The sequence below is a fragment of the Artemia sp. Qi Xiang Cuo genome, chromosome 15, assembly GCF_049724085.1.
Source record: "Artemia sp. Qi Xiang Cuo chromosome 15, ASM4972408v1, whole genome shotgun sequence".
NCBI classification, from domain to species: domain Eukaryota; kingdom Metazoa; phylum Arthropoda; class Branchiopoda; order Anostraca; family Artemiidae; genus Artemia; species Artemia sp. Qi Xiang Cuo.
Window position 1 is genome coordinate 32,989,715 of NC_142808.1, and position 13,356 is coordinate 33,003,070.

General features: G+C 33.7%; 1 protein-coding gene across 3 annotated transcripts in view; it reads right to left on the reverse strand.

Annotated features, from left to right (window-relative positions):
* The window catches only part of LOC148943582 (UDP-glucuronosyltransferase 2B17-like), a 132,688-nt gene that overhangs the window by 13,883 nt on the left and 105,449 nt on the right, over positions 1-13,356 (reverse strand). For all 3 annotated transcript variants that reach the window (XM_089101531.1, XM_089101530.1, XM_089101533.1), the window contains 2 exons: positions 11,038-11,199; positions 1,663-1,800 (listed from right to left, as the gene is read on the reverse strand). In XM_089101531.1, the coding sequence (XP_088957657.1) occupies positions 1,663-1,800; positions 11,038-11,199 (300 nt within the window). The remainder of the gene's footprint in view (positions 1-1,662; positions 1,801-11,037; positions 11,200-13,356) is intronic.

Sequence of the window (13,356 nt, forward strand, 5' to 3'; positions counted from 1 at the left end):
GGTTTTGGTTGTTCTCAAGCCCATCATATACTTGGTCAGTTGCTAGTCTCGGCAATAATGCAAAAAAGACCACTTTATTTTTGCTCGGTTGATATCTCGGACGCTTTTCACAACGCTGTACATTCGCAAGCGCTTCACTGCTTAGTTAAAGCAGGAGTTAATTCTTCCGTAGTAAAAGTTCTACAATATTGGTATTCCAATTGGCTGGTTCGGTTAAAATGGATGTCTGATATATCCGAACCTATCTCAGTAAAGAAGGGAGTCAGGCAAAGTGGTGTGCTGTCTCCATATATTTTTAAAACTGTGCTTGCGGACTTTTTGTGAATGCTGTCTCCTACTGTGTTTTTAGAAAATACTGCTGTTAGTCACATTGCCTATGCTGATGATGCTCTGCTAGTTAGTCATAATAGGTCAGGCCTCACAAAAAGTCGAAACGTTCTGATTAATGCTTTGAATATGATTGGGGTTTCTATAAAAGTTTCAAAATGCGAGTTTCTGTTTTTTAGTATTTCTAAATCAGCTCCTCCTTTAAATTTGGGTACAATGCTACTCAAGTGTGTCTGAAATTTAAAATAGCTCGGGATTACTTTTTCTGATAAACTTTAAATTACATACTCATCTCTAGTTGCTAGTGCTTTGCAGTATATTCACATTTTATACGGTAGAATATTGCCTAATAGGGGAGGATACAGCCACCCAAATCTATGTAAACTTTGCCTGGGTTTTTGTTCTCCTACAGCTTTATTTTTTCCAGAGTTCCTCCACTAATGCGCAAAAAAGACCCTCTTCTAGCAAGGAGAGACTATTTCGAACATTGTAAATTCCAATTACATTAGGCAAGATGATACAAAAATCCCAAGGCTATTTTTCATTTTGGGCTGATAGACCCTGTGGTGCTCTTTCACAACATTACTAAGGACGTGAGGACCAATACTCCAAGGAATATATGTGCCAGTGACCCCCTCACTTATTTTTTTACAGATTAGAGATTTATAAATATTGTTATGTTATTTATGTTGTGTTTTTCTGATTATTTCCTTGTGGATAATATTATTTTGTTTTTTCTTTTTACTCCACATTTATTTTATATTACGGGTTATAAATAAACTTACTTACTTTTTTTTAAGAAACTGAGATCAGACACTTATTACTACACAAATTTCGCTAGTTACTATAACTGCGCTAATTTTACCGTATTATTGCACTGATAAAATGCCAAGAGACGCCTGCTAGACAGCGTTGGTGATTTTTTTTTTTTTTTTTTTTTTTTTTTTTTTTTTTTTTTGGTCGACCACTAACGCCAGTTTCCTCTCTTATAAGTTACCCATACTTTTTGATAAGACTTGGATCTACTATGAAGCCATTGAGACCAAGCAACAATTAAAAGAGATGACGAGGAGGAAAAAAGCGGCAACGGAAAAGAAAAACCGACCAACTAACAGCTATTCATTATTCTTGGGCTAGAGTGCCTAAGAAAAATAAATTAGCAGCGCAAATTAGGACATTTATGAGGGGGTGCGGGGAAACAGGTTGGATCAATGAATCGGTACAGCTAGAAGAGTTCAAGTAAGTCAGTGATAATTCTCATTTACAACAATACTAAGGAGAACCAATTGAATAAGAGCTGACACATCTATAAAAAACAATAATTTAAAAATTTACCCTAACTGGTAGATCTTTGACTGCCTTCATAAGCTCACGTAAAAGTTTTCGCTGGTAGAGACCATTATTTGCCATTGTATAGCCAAATGTAGCCAGAATTACTGGATAGGGTGATGTATCGAGGAACTCCCTTAAAACCTAAAAACACGGCAAACTTAGATCAATAAGAAATTTCAAAATAGAATATTTTACTTATTATTTATGTTGATTACGATAGCTAATTTATTATTAGATTTAATTGATATGTCTATTGTAACATTATTATTATTGGACATGCTAAACTGCTTAGAGCTTTTGTGGTACATGGTTATGCACCATATTTCCAAAATTGTAATACGCGTCTAAGGCAGGTTGAGCAAGATATGTTTAAAAAAATTGTAATTCGCATGCAACAAAGTTTAATTTTTCCATTTTTCTTCGCAGCAAAATTCTATTTTCTTTTGAAAATGCAGAGAATGTCAGTATTTGCAAGAAAACTTTTAGTTCCACACACAACTGCGAGCAAGCTATAAGAGCATGTCGTACCGAATAGGACAACCGCACATGAGAAAATTTCATCAGTTGCAGGCGAATGTTCATCAGATTTAGTGAAGGCAAAAAACAAAATGCGGTTCCCAATTCTGTTGACCAACAGCTTTAATAATAGGCATTGTATCACCTAAAAAAAGGGTTTCTCATTATCAAAATACCACTTCATTCAAATGGCAACATTCTCATTGACATTCAAATTGAATTGCTGAAAGTGTCGGAGATAGAATACAATATATATATATATATATATATATATATATATATATATATATATATATATATATATATATATATATATATATATATATATATATATATATATATATATATATATATATATATATATATATATACACACACACACACACACACACACACACTATATATATATATATATATATATATATATATATATATATATATATATATATATATACATATATATATATATATATATATATATATATATATATATATATATATATATATATATATATATATATATATATATATATATATATGTATATATATATATATATATATATATATATATATATATATATATATATATATATATATATATATATATATATATATATATATATATATATATAAACTTTGTTTTTAATAAATGCCAAAATTCCTGCTATTAATGGTAAATTTTGATCACATTTAGTAGTTACTTGAGTTCAGTTACTTTCAACAAATGCTACCAAAAACCAATTTTTCACCCAACCCAATCTAAAACATCCTTTCTTGCAACGGCTGCTGTTTCCACGGCAGTTACTATACCAGAGTTGACAGGCTGGCCAAATTTTAACGAATTGATTTGATAAAAATTGAGTAGTAAATTAAAATTATATGTTTTAGTTCGATTTGGTATAAAAAAAGGTTAATTTAGAGAAAATCAATAAAAACCACCCAGTTGGACTATTTACGCCATCCAATTTTCGATAAGCAGGACAGTTTAGTTCAAGGCAACCCAGCAACCATGATGGATGCCAGACAAAAATTAAAGACGCACTCTACGAAAATATTTTGAAACAATGAAAACTTTTTGTGCCTTGAATTCTATCTTAGTTGAAGGATTTATAGGGGAAAAAGTAGACCACCAGACTCAGTGTGATAAATCTACTAAATTAGTATTTTCCTTTTTTAAGTCACAACTGGCAATTAAATCAGGATATTCCGGAAAGTATGGATTCCCAAATGTATTTAAAAGAAATAAGGCTTTCTGACTTTATTTTATTTCAGGCAATTCACCAGATGTAAACGAAAGAAAACGTTTATTTTGTTGAGTTCTTGCTCTCTGTATACTACATACATTGTAGTACATGGGTCTATTTTAATTGAAGTTAGTGATATGCTAATGCTATACTAAACCCTGAAATAAACGTAGCTTAAAAAGGCTGATTTTTAGGTGTACTCGAAAGGGTTGTTAAGGGGTAGTTGAAAGTGTTTATGCTATACTAAACCCTGAAATAAACGTAGCTTAAAAAGGCTGATTTTTAGGTGTACTCGAAAGGGTTGTTAAGGGGTAGTTGAAAGTGTTTATCTGATCATTATCGAAGGATAAATTTCAATCCTTCCTAAAAAAAATTATTGACTATCGTGTATTTCTTATTTATTTTGTCCGAGAGTATACTAAGTTTGGGTTACACACCAACACTTCTACTTCTAATGTATTTTGGATATAACGACAGGATCGCACGCGAAATTTGAAACACAATAGCCAACCATGTGCCAACAAGATGGAAAGACGTGTCAATGTGGGTGGACAGTACAATTTGTTAAGTTTGCGATTTTGGGAGTCTTTGATAAGCAGCCCAACCTGAGTGTTAGCATTTCTAAACTAGATAATGGGATTATGTCCAGTTGAGAACTATATTATAATATTTGTTGCTATTTATGCCAAAGAAGAATACCTTCTTGACAAAAAGCCAATGATGCTTTGATACCCTTATTCCTCTGTTAGGAGTTAACCAAAGCGGTTTAAAAAAAAAAAAAATCTACTGCCCATATTGTCAATAATATGTATACCCAAAGAAAACTCGAGCTCTCTTTGGAGGCACCAGAAAAAGCAGAAGAGCATAGCTTCCCATAGTTATCAGGATACGCCTGGGTAGTCTTGAAAAAGGAACCGTCTTAGAAGAAATCAAAATAAAATTCCATTTAAAAATAAAAAGTTCTAATAAAACTTAAAACAAGCCAAAATTACCCAATTGAAAAGTTTCTAGTAATTACATGTCATTCTATATTCAAGGAAGTCATGATCGATCCTGTTTAAAGACTTACGTCATCACGAACCCTAAAATCACAGAATAGGATGTGTCGTGACAAGCAAAGAGACAACCGAACAAGAAACACCTTTTTCTAAACAGGAAAAAGAGGAAGAAAATCAACAGCATATTTGCATAATGTAAGGGTATTGCACTGTAGAAACAACGATTGTCATAATTGGAAACTGGTTCTGAAAAAAAAAACACATCTCTGTTTTAATTTAAAGGGTGCCTGAGCATTGGCTTTGATGAACTTCAGGATTGAACCTTTTAGAAACCTTTCTAGATAATAAGAAAAAAATATCTTTTTAACGATAATATTAATAATTTTTTATTGGTGAGAAGGCTATGGCTTTTTCGGCTTTTCCCCAAACGCCGTCCTTATTCGCAATTAAATAAAAAAAACAAGTTTTTTAAACTGAAAGTAAGGAGCGACATTAAAACTTAAAACGAACAGAAATTATTCCGTATATGAAAGGGCTGTCCTCTCAACGCCTCGCTCTTTACGCTAAAGTTTTTTATTGTTTTAAAAAATAAAGTTGTGAGACAGAGTCAAACTTTAGCGTAAAGAGCGAGGCGTTGAGGAGGGGACAGCCCCTTTCATATACGGAATAATTTCTGTTCGTTTTAAGTTTTAATGTCGCTCCTTACTTTCAGTTTAAAAAACTTGTTTTTTTTATTTAATTTCTGATCGTTTTTTAGTTAATGCAGCTTTTATTTGCATAAAAATTTTACTTTTCTTTTGCTAAATGGATGTCTTTACAAATTAACTTACGTAACTAACTTCTATATTCGTATATTTTTCTTCTGGCAAAAAATACAAAGTTGCAGATTTTTGCAGATATGAGCTTGAAACCTATGTAATAGGGTTTTCTGATACGCTGAATCTGACGGTGTGATTTTCATTAAAATTCTTTCACTTGTAGGGGATGTATCCCCCTCTTTAAAAAATCGAGTAAATTTTCTCAGGCTCGTAGCCTTTGATGAGTAATACTAAACTTAATAAAATTTATATATTTAGAATCAGCATTATAAACACATTCTTTTCATACATATATTGACATCAAAATTCCGTTTTTTAAAGTTTCGATTTCTGTTGAGCCGTATCACTTGTGTCTTTATTGTTTTTTTTATTACGCATATGTTATTACGTAAAATAGAGGGGGTTCTCCCCCTACTTAATACCACGCTCTTACGTTAAAAGTTAAAACAAATTTTGATTCACAAACCCCTGAATCACAAAGGCCGTTTAATTAGAATAGATAGCTCTTTTGAAAGCACTAAAACAAACTGTAGCGTAAAGAGCGAGGTATTGACTTGGGGGAGAACCCCCTCACATACGTTATAATTTCTATTCGTTTTAAGTTCTAATGTTCCTTCTTACTTTCAGTTTAAAAAACTTGTTTTTTTTTATTTAATTTCTGATCATTTTTTAAATATAATGGTTGGAAATCCGGCGCCCCCTTCATAGAACTGTCCCTTACCCCAAAGAAACATCCTCCACGGACAGATTCTCCCGAGTCGCCCTCCTCCTCTAGCCCCCCCCTCCCGAAAAAAATCCTTCCTGAAAATGTCTGTATACTTCCCAATAACCAATAAATAATGCTGGCAAGCCCGGCACCCCCTTCATGGCAATTTCCCTTCCCCCATGAAAACATCCTTCATGGACAGATCCTCCAACATAACCCCCGACCTACCCTTCCCTCCCACTACCAGAAAAAAAAACCTCCTGAAAACTTCTGTATACTTCCCAATAACCAATACTATATGTTAACATTGGGTAAAGTTCATAACTTTCAGCCCTCCCCCCGGGGACCTCGGGGGAAGAGGTCGACCGATAAGACATATTTATCATATATTCGATCATGCTGAACAAAATGACTATCTCAAAATTTTGATCGGGTGACTTGTGAAAAATAAGCGTGGGAGGGGGCCTAGTTGCCCTTCATTTTTTTTGGTCACTTAAAAAGGGCACTATAACTTTTAATTTCCGTTCCAATGAGCCCTCCCACTATATTCTAGGACCACTGGGTCGATACGATCACCCCTGGGAAAAAAAAACAAAAACAAAAACAAAAAAACAAATAAACACGCATCCGTGATCTTTCTTCTGGCAAAAAATGCAAAATTCCACATTTTTGTAGATAGGAGCTTGAAACCTATACAGTAGGGTTCTCTGATACGCTGAATATGATGGTGTGATTTTCATTAAGGTTCTATAACTTTTAGGGGGTCTTTCCCCCCTTTTTTGAAAATCAGCTAAATTTTCTCAGGCGCGTAACTTTTGATGGGTAGCATTAAACTTGATGAAAGTTATATATTTGAAATCAGCATTGAAATCTGATTCTTTTGATGTATCTATTGGTATCAAAAACCCGTTTTCTAGAGTTTCGGTTACCATTGAGCCGGGTCGCTCCTTACCTACAGTTCGTTACCACGAACTGTTTGATTTAGTTTTATGAAAACTACTGGCTAAAGATCCTTTTGGCGAAAAACTTTTCAAATGCTTCCCTGTTCTTTCTGAAAAACTTGGATAAGACCGCGGCTCGAGCGGAATTTGTGAGTTACTAATATAAAGAAATCTAATTAGAAAGAATGAAAACGAGATCTTCTGTAGAACTATGGTTATTCAGACAGAAATTCATAAGCCTTTGCGAAGCCATGTCTCTCAAAACGTTGAAAATAGTACTGTAAAGTACTGGAGCTTGTAAGTCTTTTGTAATTTGCCACTGTAGCTCTCATGGTTAAATTTTTAATAATCTCTGTCTCAAAAATGAGGTATACAACGTCCGTAGAGAAACTACCCGGTACTTGTGCATTGTATCTGACCAACCGCTATAGACTGTACATGGAAATACTACAGGAAACCAGTCAAACGGGTATTTGTAATGGATAAATGGATCACAAAGCGTGATTTCTTATTGCGTTTACAATATTTAAACTGTTGTTTTTTTGTTTGTTTTTTTTTGGGGGGGGAGGAAAGGTACCTAGGTTAGGTTACGTATTTAATATATGTTTTGCTTTACCCCCACCCCCAAATGTGCAAATATATAGCACAAATTTAATTCACAAGTACCAACTATCCTTTTTATATATATATAATTTTGATGTCATCAAAATCCTTGCAGAGTTAATTAGTCTTTGAATTACATTAATGCTAGTCACACTAATGAAAGAATAAACAATACAGCGCGACGCAATAAAAGACATGAAACAACTTCCGCGGTTTAAGAAAGAAGTTGAAGAATCCCAAGAAGCTGACGAACAATAAAATTCCAAGGGCATCAGAAAGAATACAAAAACTTTGCACATACTATTGATAGTAGGATTACACAATAGAAGATGATAAATATGTCATTTTACCGATTCATTTAATTATAAGTCAAGGATATGTTCGTACAGCAATTTAGATGTGCTAAGACTTTAGCAATAATTCTTTTTTAACCATTATTTAAGACAGACTTGTAGCGGCATATGTAGCAACGAAACATTGATAAGCGTCCTTCGGATCACAACACCAATCGACCTTAGACCCATTGTGTGCCACTGTTGATTGGTTCCTGGCGATAAAATCGAATTGTGTAGTGGCATATGTAGCAACGAAACATTAATAAGCGTCCTACGAATCACAACACAAATATTGCTACATTTAACAAATAATAAAACTATGTCAACCAAAAAAGATGACTAGAATAATTTTTTTTTTAAGTTAAAAAACTTTAAAAACAATTTTTCAATGTTACAATCAGAAAGCAGAAACTGCTTAAAATAGATTGTGGTTTTAGCAAAGCATAAATGAAATTATGACTTTTAGAAATTTTAGAAGGGTGATGGCCCACTCTTATTATTTTGTGGTAATTTCTGTTTATTTAAGTTTCACTTGATTATTCATTTCGGTTTTGTTTATTCCAATCGACCTTAGACCCATTGTATGCCCCTGTTGATTGGTTCCTAGCGATAGAATCGAATTGTGTAGCGGTATATGTAGCAACAAAACATTAATAAGCGTCCTTCGAATCACAACACCGATCGACCTTAGACCCATTGTATGCCACTGTTGATTGGTTCCTGGCGATAGAATCGAATTGTGTAGCGGTATATGTAGCAACAAAACATTAATAAGCGTCCTTCGAATCACAACACCAATCGACCTTAGACCCATTGTATGCCCCTGTTGATTGGTTCCTAGCGATAGAATCGAATTGTGTAGCGGTATATGTAGCAACAAAACATTAATAAGCGTCCTTCGAATCACAACACCGATCGACCTTAGACCCATTGTATGCCACTGTTGATTGGTTCCTGGCGATAGAATCGAATTGTGTAGAGGTATATGTAGCAACGAAACATTAATAAGCGTCCTACGAATCACAAGACAAATATTGCTACATTTAACAAATAATAAAACTATGTCAACCAAAAAAGATGACTAGAATAATTTTTTTTTTTAAGTTAAAAAACTTTAAAAACAATTTTTCAATGTTACAATCAGAAAGCAGAAACTGCTTAAAATAGATTGTGGTTTTAGCAAAGCATAAATGAAATTATGACTTTTAGAAATTTTAGAAGGGTGATGGCCCACTCTTATTATTTTGTGGTAATTTCTGTTTATTTAAGTTTCACTTGATTATTCATTTCGGTTTTGTTTATTCCAATCGACCTTAGACCCATTGTATGCCCCTGTTGATTGGTTCCTAGCGATAGAATCGAATTGTGTAGCGGTATATGTAGCAACAAAACATTAATAAGCGTCCTTCGAATCACAACACCGATCGACCTTAGACCCATTGTATGCCACTGTTGATTGGTTCCTGGCGATAAAATCGAATTGTGTAGTGGCATATGTAGCAACGAAACATTAATAAGCGTCCTACGAATCACAAGACAAATATTGCTACATTTAACAAATAATAAAACTATGTCAACCAAAAAAGATGACTAGAATAATTTTTTTTTTTTAAGTTAAAAAACTTTAAAAACAATTTTTCAATGTTATAATCAGAAAGCAGAAACTACTTAAAATAGATTGTGGTTTTAGCAAAGCATAAATGAAATTATGACTTTTAGAAATTTTAGAAGGGTGATGGCCCACTCTTATTATTTTGTGGTAATTTCTGTTTATTTAAGTTTCACTTGATTATTCATTTCGGTTTTGTTTATTCCAATCGACCTTAGACCCATTGTATGCCCCTGTTGATTGGTTCCTAGCGATAGAATCGAATTGTGTAGCGGTATATGTAGCAACAAAACATTAATAAGCGTCCTTCGAATCACAACACCGATCGACCTTAGACCCATTGTATGCCACTGTTGATTGGTTCCTGGCGATAGAATTGAATTGTGTTTGTGGAAGAAAAAAATACCATTTTTACTAAAATCTAAATATAGTTGGCATCATGTTTAAAGCAGAAACAAGTTAGATTTCCGATTGTTGACAGGTACAATAAAAACTTGCAAAACAAGATAGATTTCATCAGGGAACAAGGGGGGGGCAGTAATTCCACATTATAATATAGGTTTTAAAGGCTTCTAAAAAAATATCAATATAAAGAAATGTCTTAATTCATTAAAGTCATTTGAAGGTCTTAAGTCATTTTTAAAAATATGGCAACCAAAAAGAGCTAATATCAGTAAGCTCCAAATGCCGGGAAATCACATCAGGTAGGCAGTATGAGTTACATTTTCTGGAAATGGCAACTATAACAAAGAAAATTTTGAAAATATGTTATGAAGAATAGACACGCTATTTTTATTTCAAATAAGGTAACTTGGTGGCTTGGGCGTTTGAGGGTCTTTGGCGATGGCCAAGAATCAGGTAGTGACCGAAAGCAGCAATTTGTCAATCCAAAATCAGCGAGAACATTCGAAAAAGGAAATAAATTGCTAAAAATTGAAATCTTATTTAAGCGAAGCCATTTTCTAGATTCTAAATTATAGATATCAGCAAACTGCTTATTATGAAAATAACAATATGTTAATAGCCAGGGGTGGCAAGGAGGGGCAGTTTCCCCCCTCCCAATAATGTGGAAAAAAATATTATACATCCCATGCCCTTTGACTATCCAGATATGGGCCCCTCTTGCCCCCCCCCCAATAAAATGCTGGAGATTCGCCCCTGTTAATAGCCATCTTGCCCTGCACCAAGGTAAAATCTTTCTAGACAATTGAGTATTAAATGCTTTGTTATTTTGTTGTTTTTTACGTTTCAAAGGGACAAGAAAGGGGTAGTACGGAAGAAAAAAGTGTTGAAAGGAAAATTTTATGCAAATATTAAAGGGGATCAAACAATAGACCTATGCGTAAATATTGTTGTGCATGCTTAGGAAAATTCGTCAAAAGAGGGGAAGCAAATTCATCAAAAGAGGAAAGACAAAATTTGTCAAAACAGCAAAATTGGAAACAGCAGACAACGACAGAACGAACAGACAAATTTTGTGAAAATTAGGGAGGAATATAGAAAGTGAAACTGGGATCTTCCCCTCCCCCTCTGTGACAAAAAACACAGAGTTTTTTAGGTATATGGAATGGTGCTCAAGCATATATTTGAAAATAGCAGGAAACCAACCTTATTCTGGATTCTCTGAGCTGGACGGCAGTGAAAACAACCAATGGAGAGCATTTTTTGAGGCATGTACTTCGGAAATTCAACTATAGGATGAGAGCCTGAAATGATCAAATCCAGTCTTCCAAATAATTCGTAGACGTCAGGAACTTCATCCAAATATTTCTATAATGGAATTACAGGATAGTAAAAAATACTTAGAAACTGGAAAAAAATATAGAAAATAAGAAGAAGAAAAAAAAAGATGAGAGCAACTAGGAGAGAAAGCATTCTACTGAAACTGAGGTTTAGCGGTAGTGTACATCAAGGCCGTATCCAGGGGGGGGGGGTTACCCGGTTTGAACCCCCCCCCCCCCCGAAATTTTTGACCGACTCGAAAATAAGTCGAAAATTAGTAAAACCGAGGTAAAAATCAGTAAAATTTGTCGAAAACTGAGTCAAAAATTAGTAAAAACCCCCCCCAAAAAAGTCAAAAATTAGTAAAACCCCCCCTGAACAAAAATCCTGGATACGGCCCTGGTGTACATGGATTGTTGTAATCAGCTCATAGCGCTTTGTCATTCTACTTACCCCGCTTAAAAGTTCTCGTTTAAATTCAAAGCTTTTCACCTTTTTAAACCCGTCACTAGAACATCAAACTTTTTTCATTACTTTCCAATATTTTCCAACATTATAAAAGGCGAGTAAAATTTGCCTTTTTTGCTTTAATGATAAAAAAAACAATCCATTTTTCCCTTAAAATGCCCCTAGACAGGAAAATGAGCCTGAATTGAAATCTCGTTTTGTTTTGAAACCATTCAAAATAGAGATTTAGGCCTTTTATCTTTGTTCATGTCTTTATGGTCTTGTGACATTGTATCACGCTTATAGCGCTTCGCAATTCTGTCTACTACCTTAAATTCCCTAGCTTAAGTTCAATATTTTCCTCCTTTGCTAGAAGGTAAAGTTATATGCCTTCATAATACCCAATTAAGGTTAGAATATTTTTTGTTTAGACTTTCCCCCGCTCATCAGATACATCTAATATATGAGGATATTCAGCGTTTGGAGCACTATTCTTAATGATTTAGCTCTTCCCCTATTTTAAGAAATCCTTTTCTCTAGAACTATCGATTTTTCAAGTGTTTTTTGTTTCTTAGTCATCTTTATTGTTTTATTTCCTATCTACGTATCCTCGTCTTTTTTATTCTTTCTCTTTTCTTTTTTTGTTCTTCTTTTGCTTATTTATTTTATGTTACCTTACCACGCTCTCTGGCCCGTTTTTTTAATTTAGTTTTTGATAGTTTTCGCCTAAGGATGTTCTTTTTTCTTGTTTTCACTTTTTGATGTTCGGATAAAAACAAGTTTTTCAATCAAAGAATTACACTGAGGTCAGAAAAAATTGTACAGCATAGGTTCAAAAATATAGCTCAGTTCACCTGAATTTTTATTTCTTATTACGGAGGATGAAAATTTGCATAAAAATAGGATCAAAAATAAATGTTTTCCCCTCATTTTCTTCTTAATCTCCCCAACATTGTTTGCTTCGTAATCTCTAAATATACCTAGTTATTTCTCAGTTTCTAAGTATTTCCTAATCTTACATCTTTTTAGAGTCTAAAGAGACTTCCAAAGGGAACTTGTACACGGCCAATTTGAGTCTAAAAATTGCCTTTATCCTCCCTTACCAAAACGATTCCTAGCTTTTGTAAGTTCAAAAAGAATTATAATTTGGACAAACTTGTTTTTACTTAAAGATCAAATTTGGGTTCAAAATAGGCTTAGTGCTGTCACAAATTTGGCAATGCGTTTGATTTTTACCTGTATTTGATTCTTGAAATGCACAAATATTGATTTTAGGCCTGATTTTCTCTGTGGAAGACTTATCAATCTTAAAAATGTCACTTCACACAAAATAGCTAATCTGTGAAGATAGGCTATTGAACAAGGGGATATACATCGTTTTCTTTGTAATCTTTGAATAGACCTTGTTTTTTTCAGGTTCTAAGTATTTCCTAATCTTGCATCTATTTAGAATCCAAAGAGATTTCCAAAGGCAATTCGAACTCGGCTGATTTGAGAACCAAAGGAATATAAATTTTGGGCCAAATTTTCTCCGAGGAAGATTATGAGCCTTAAAAATGCCCCTTCATACAAGGATATCTGATCTGTTGAGCTATGATCTGCTGATCTGTTGGATAGGCTATTGAACCCCGGGATATAATTGAGATTGCTAAGAGACTTAAAAAAAACATTTATTACTTTGAAGAAACTCAACAATAATACATAAATGTATAAAAAAAATAAAACGAGTTATTTAGGAAATAAGTGCACCTTGACATG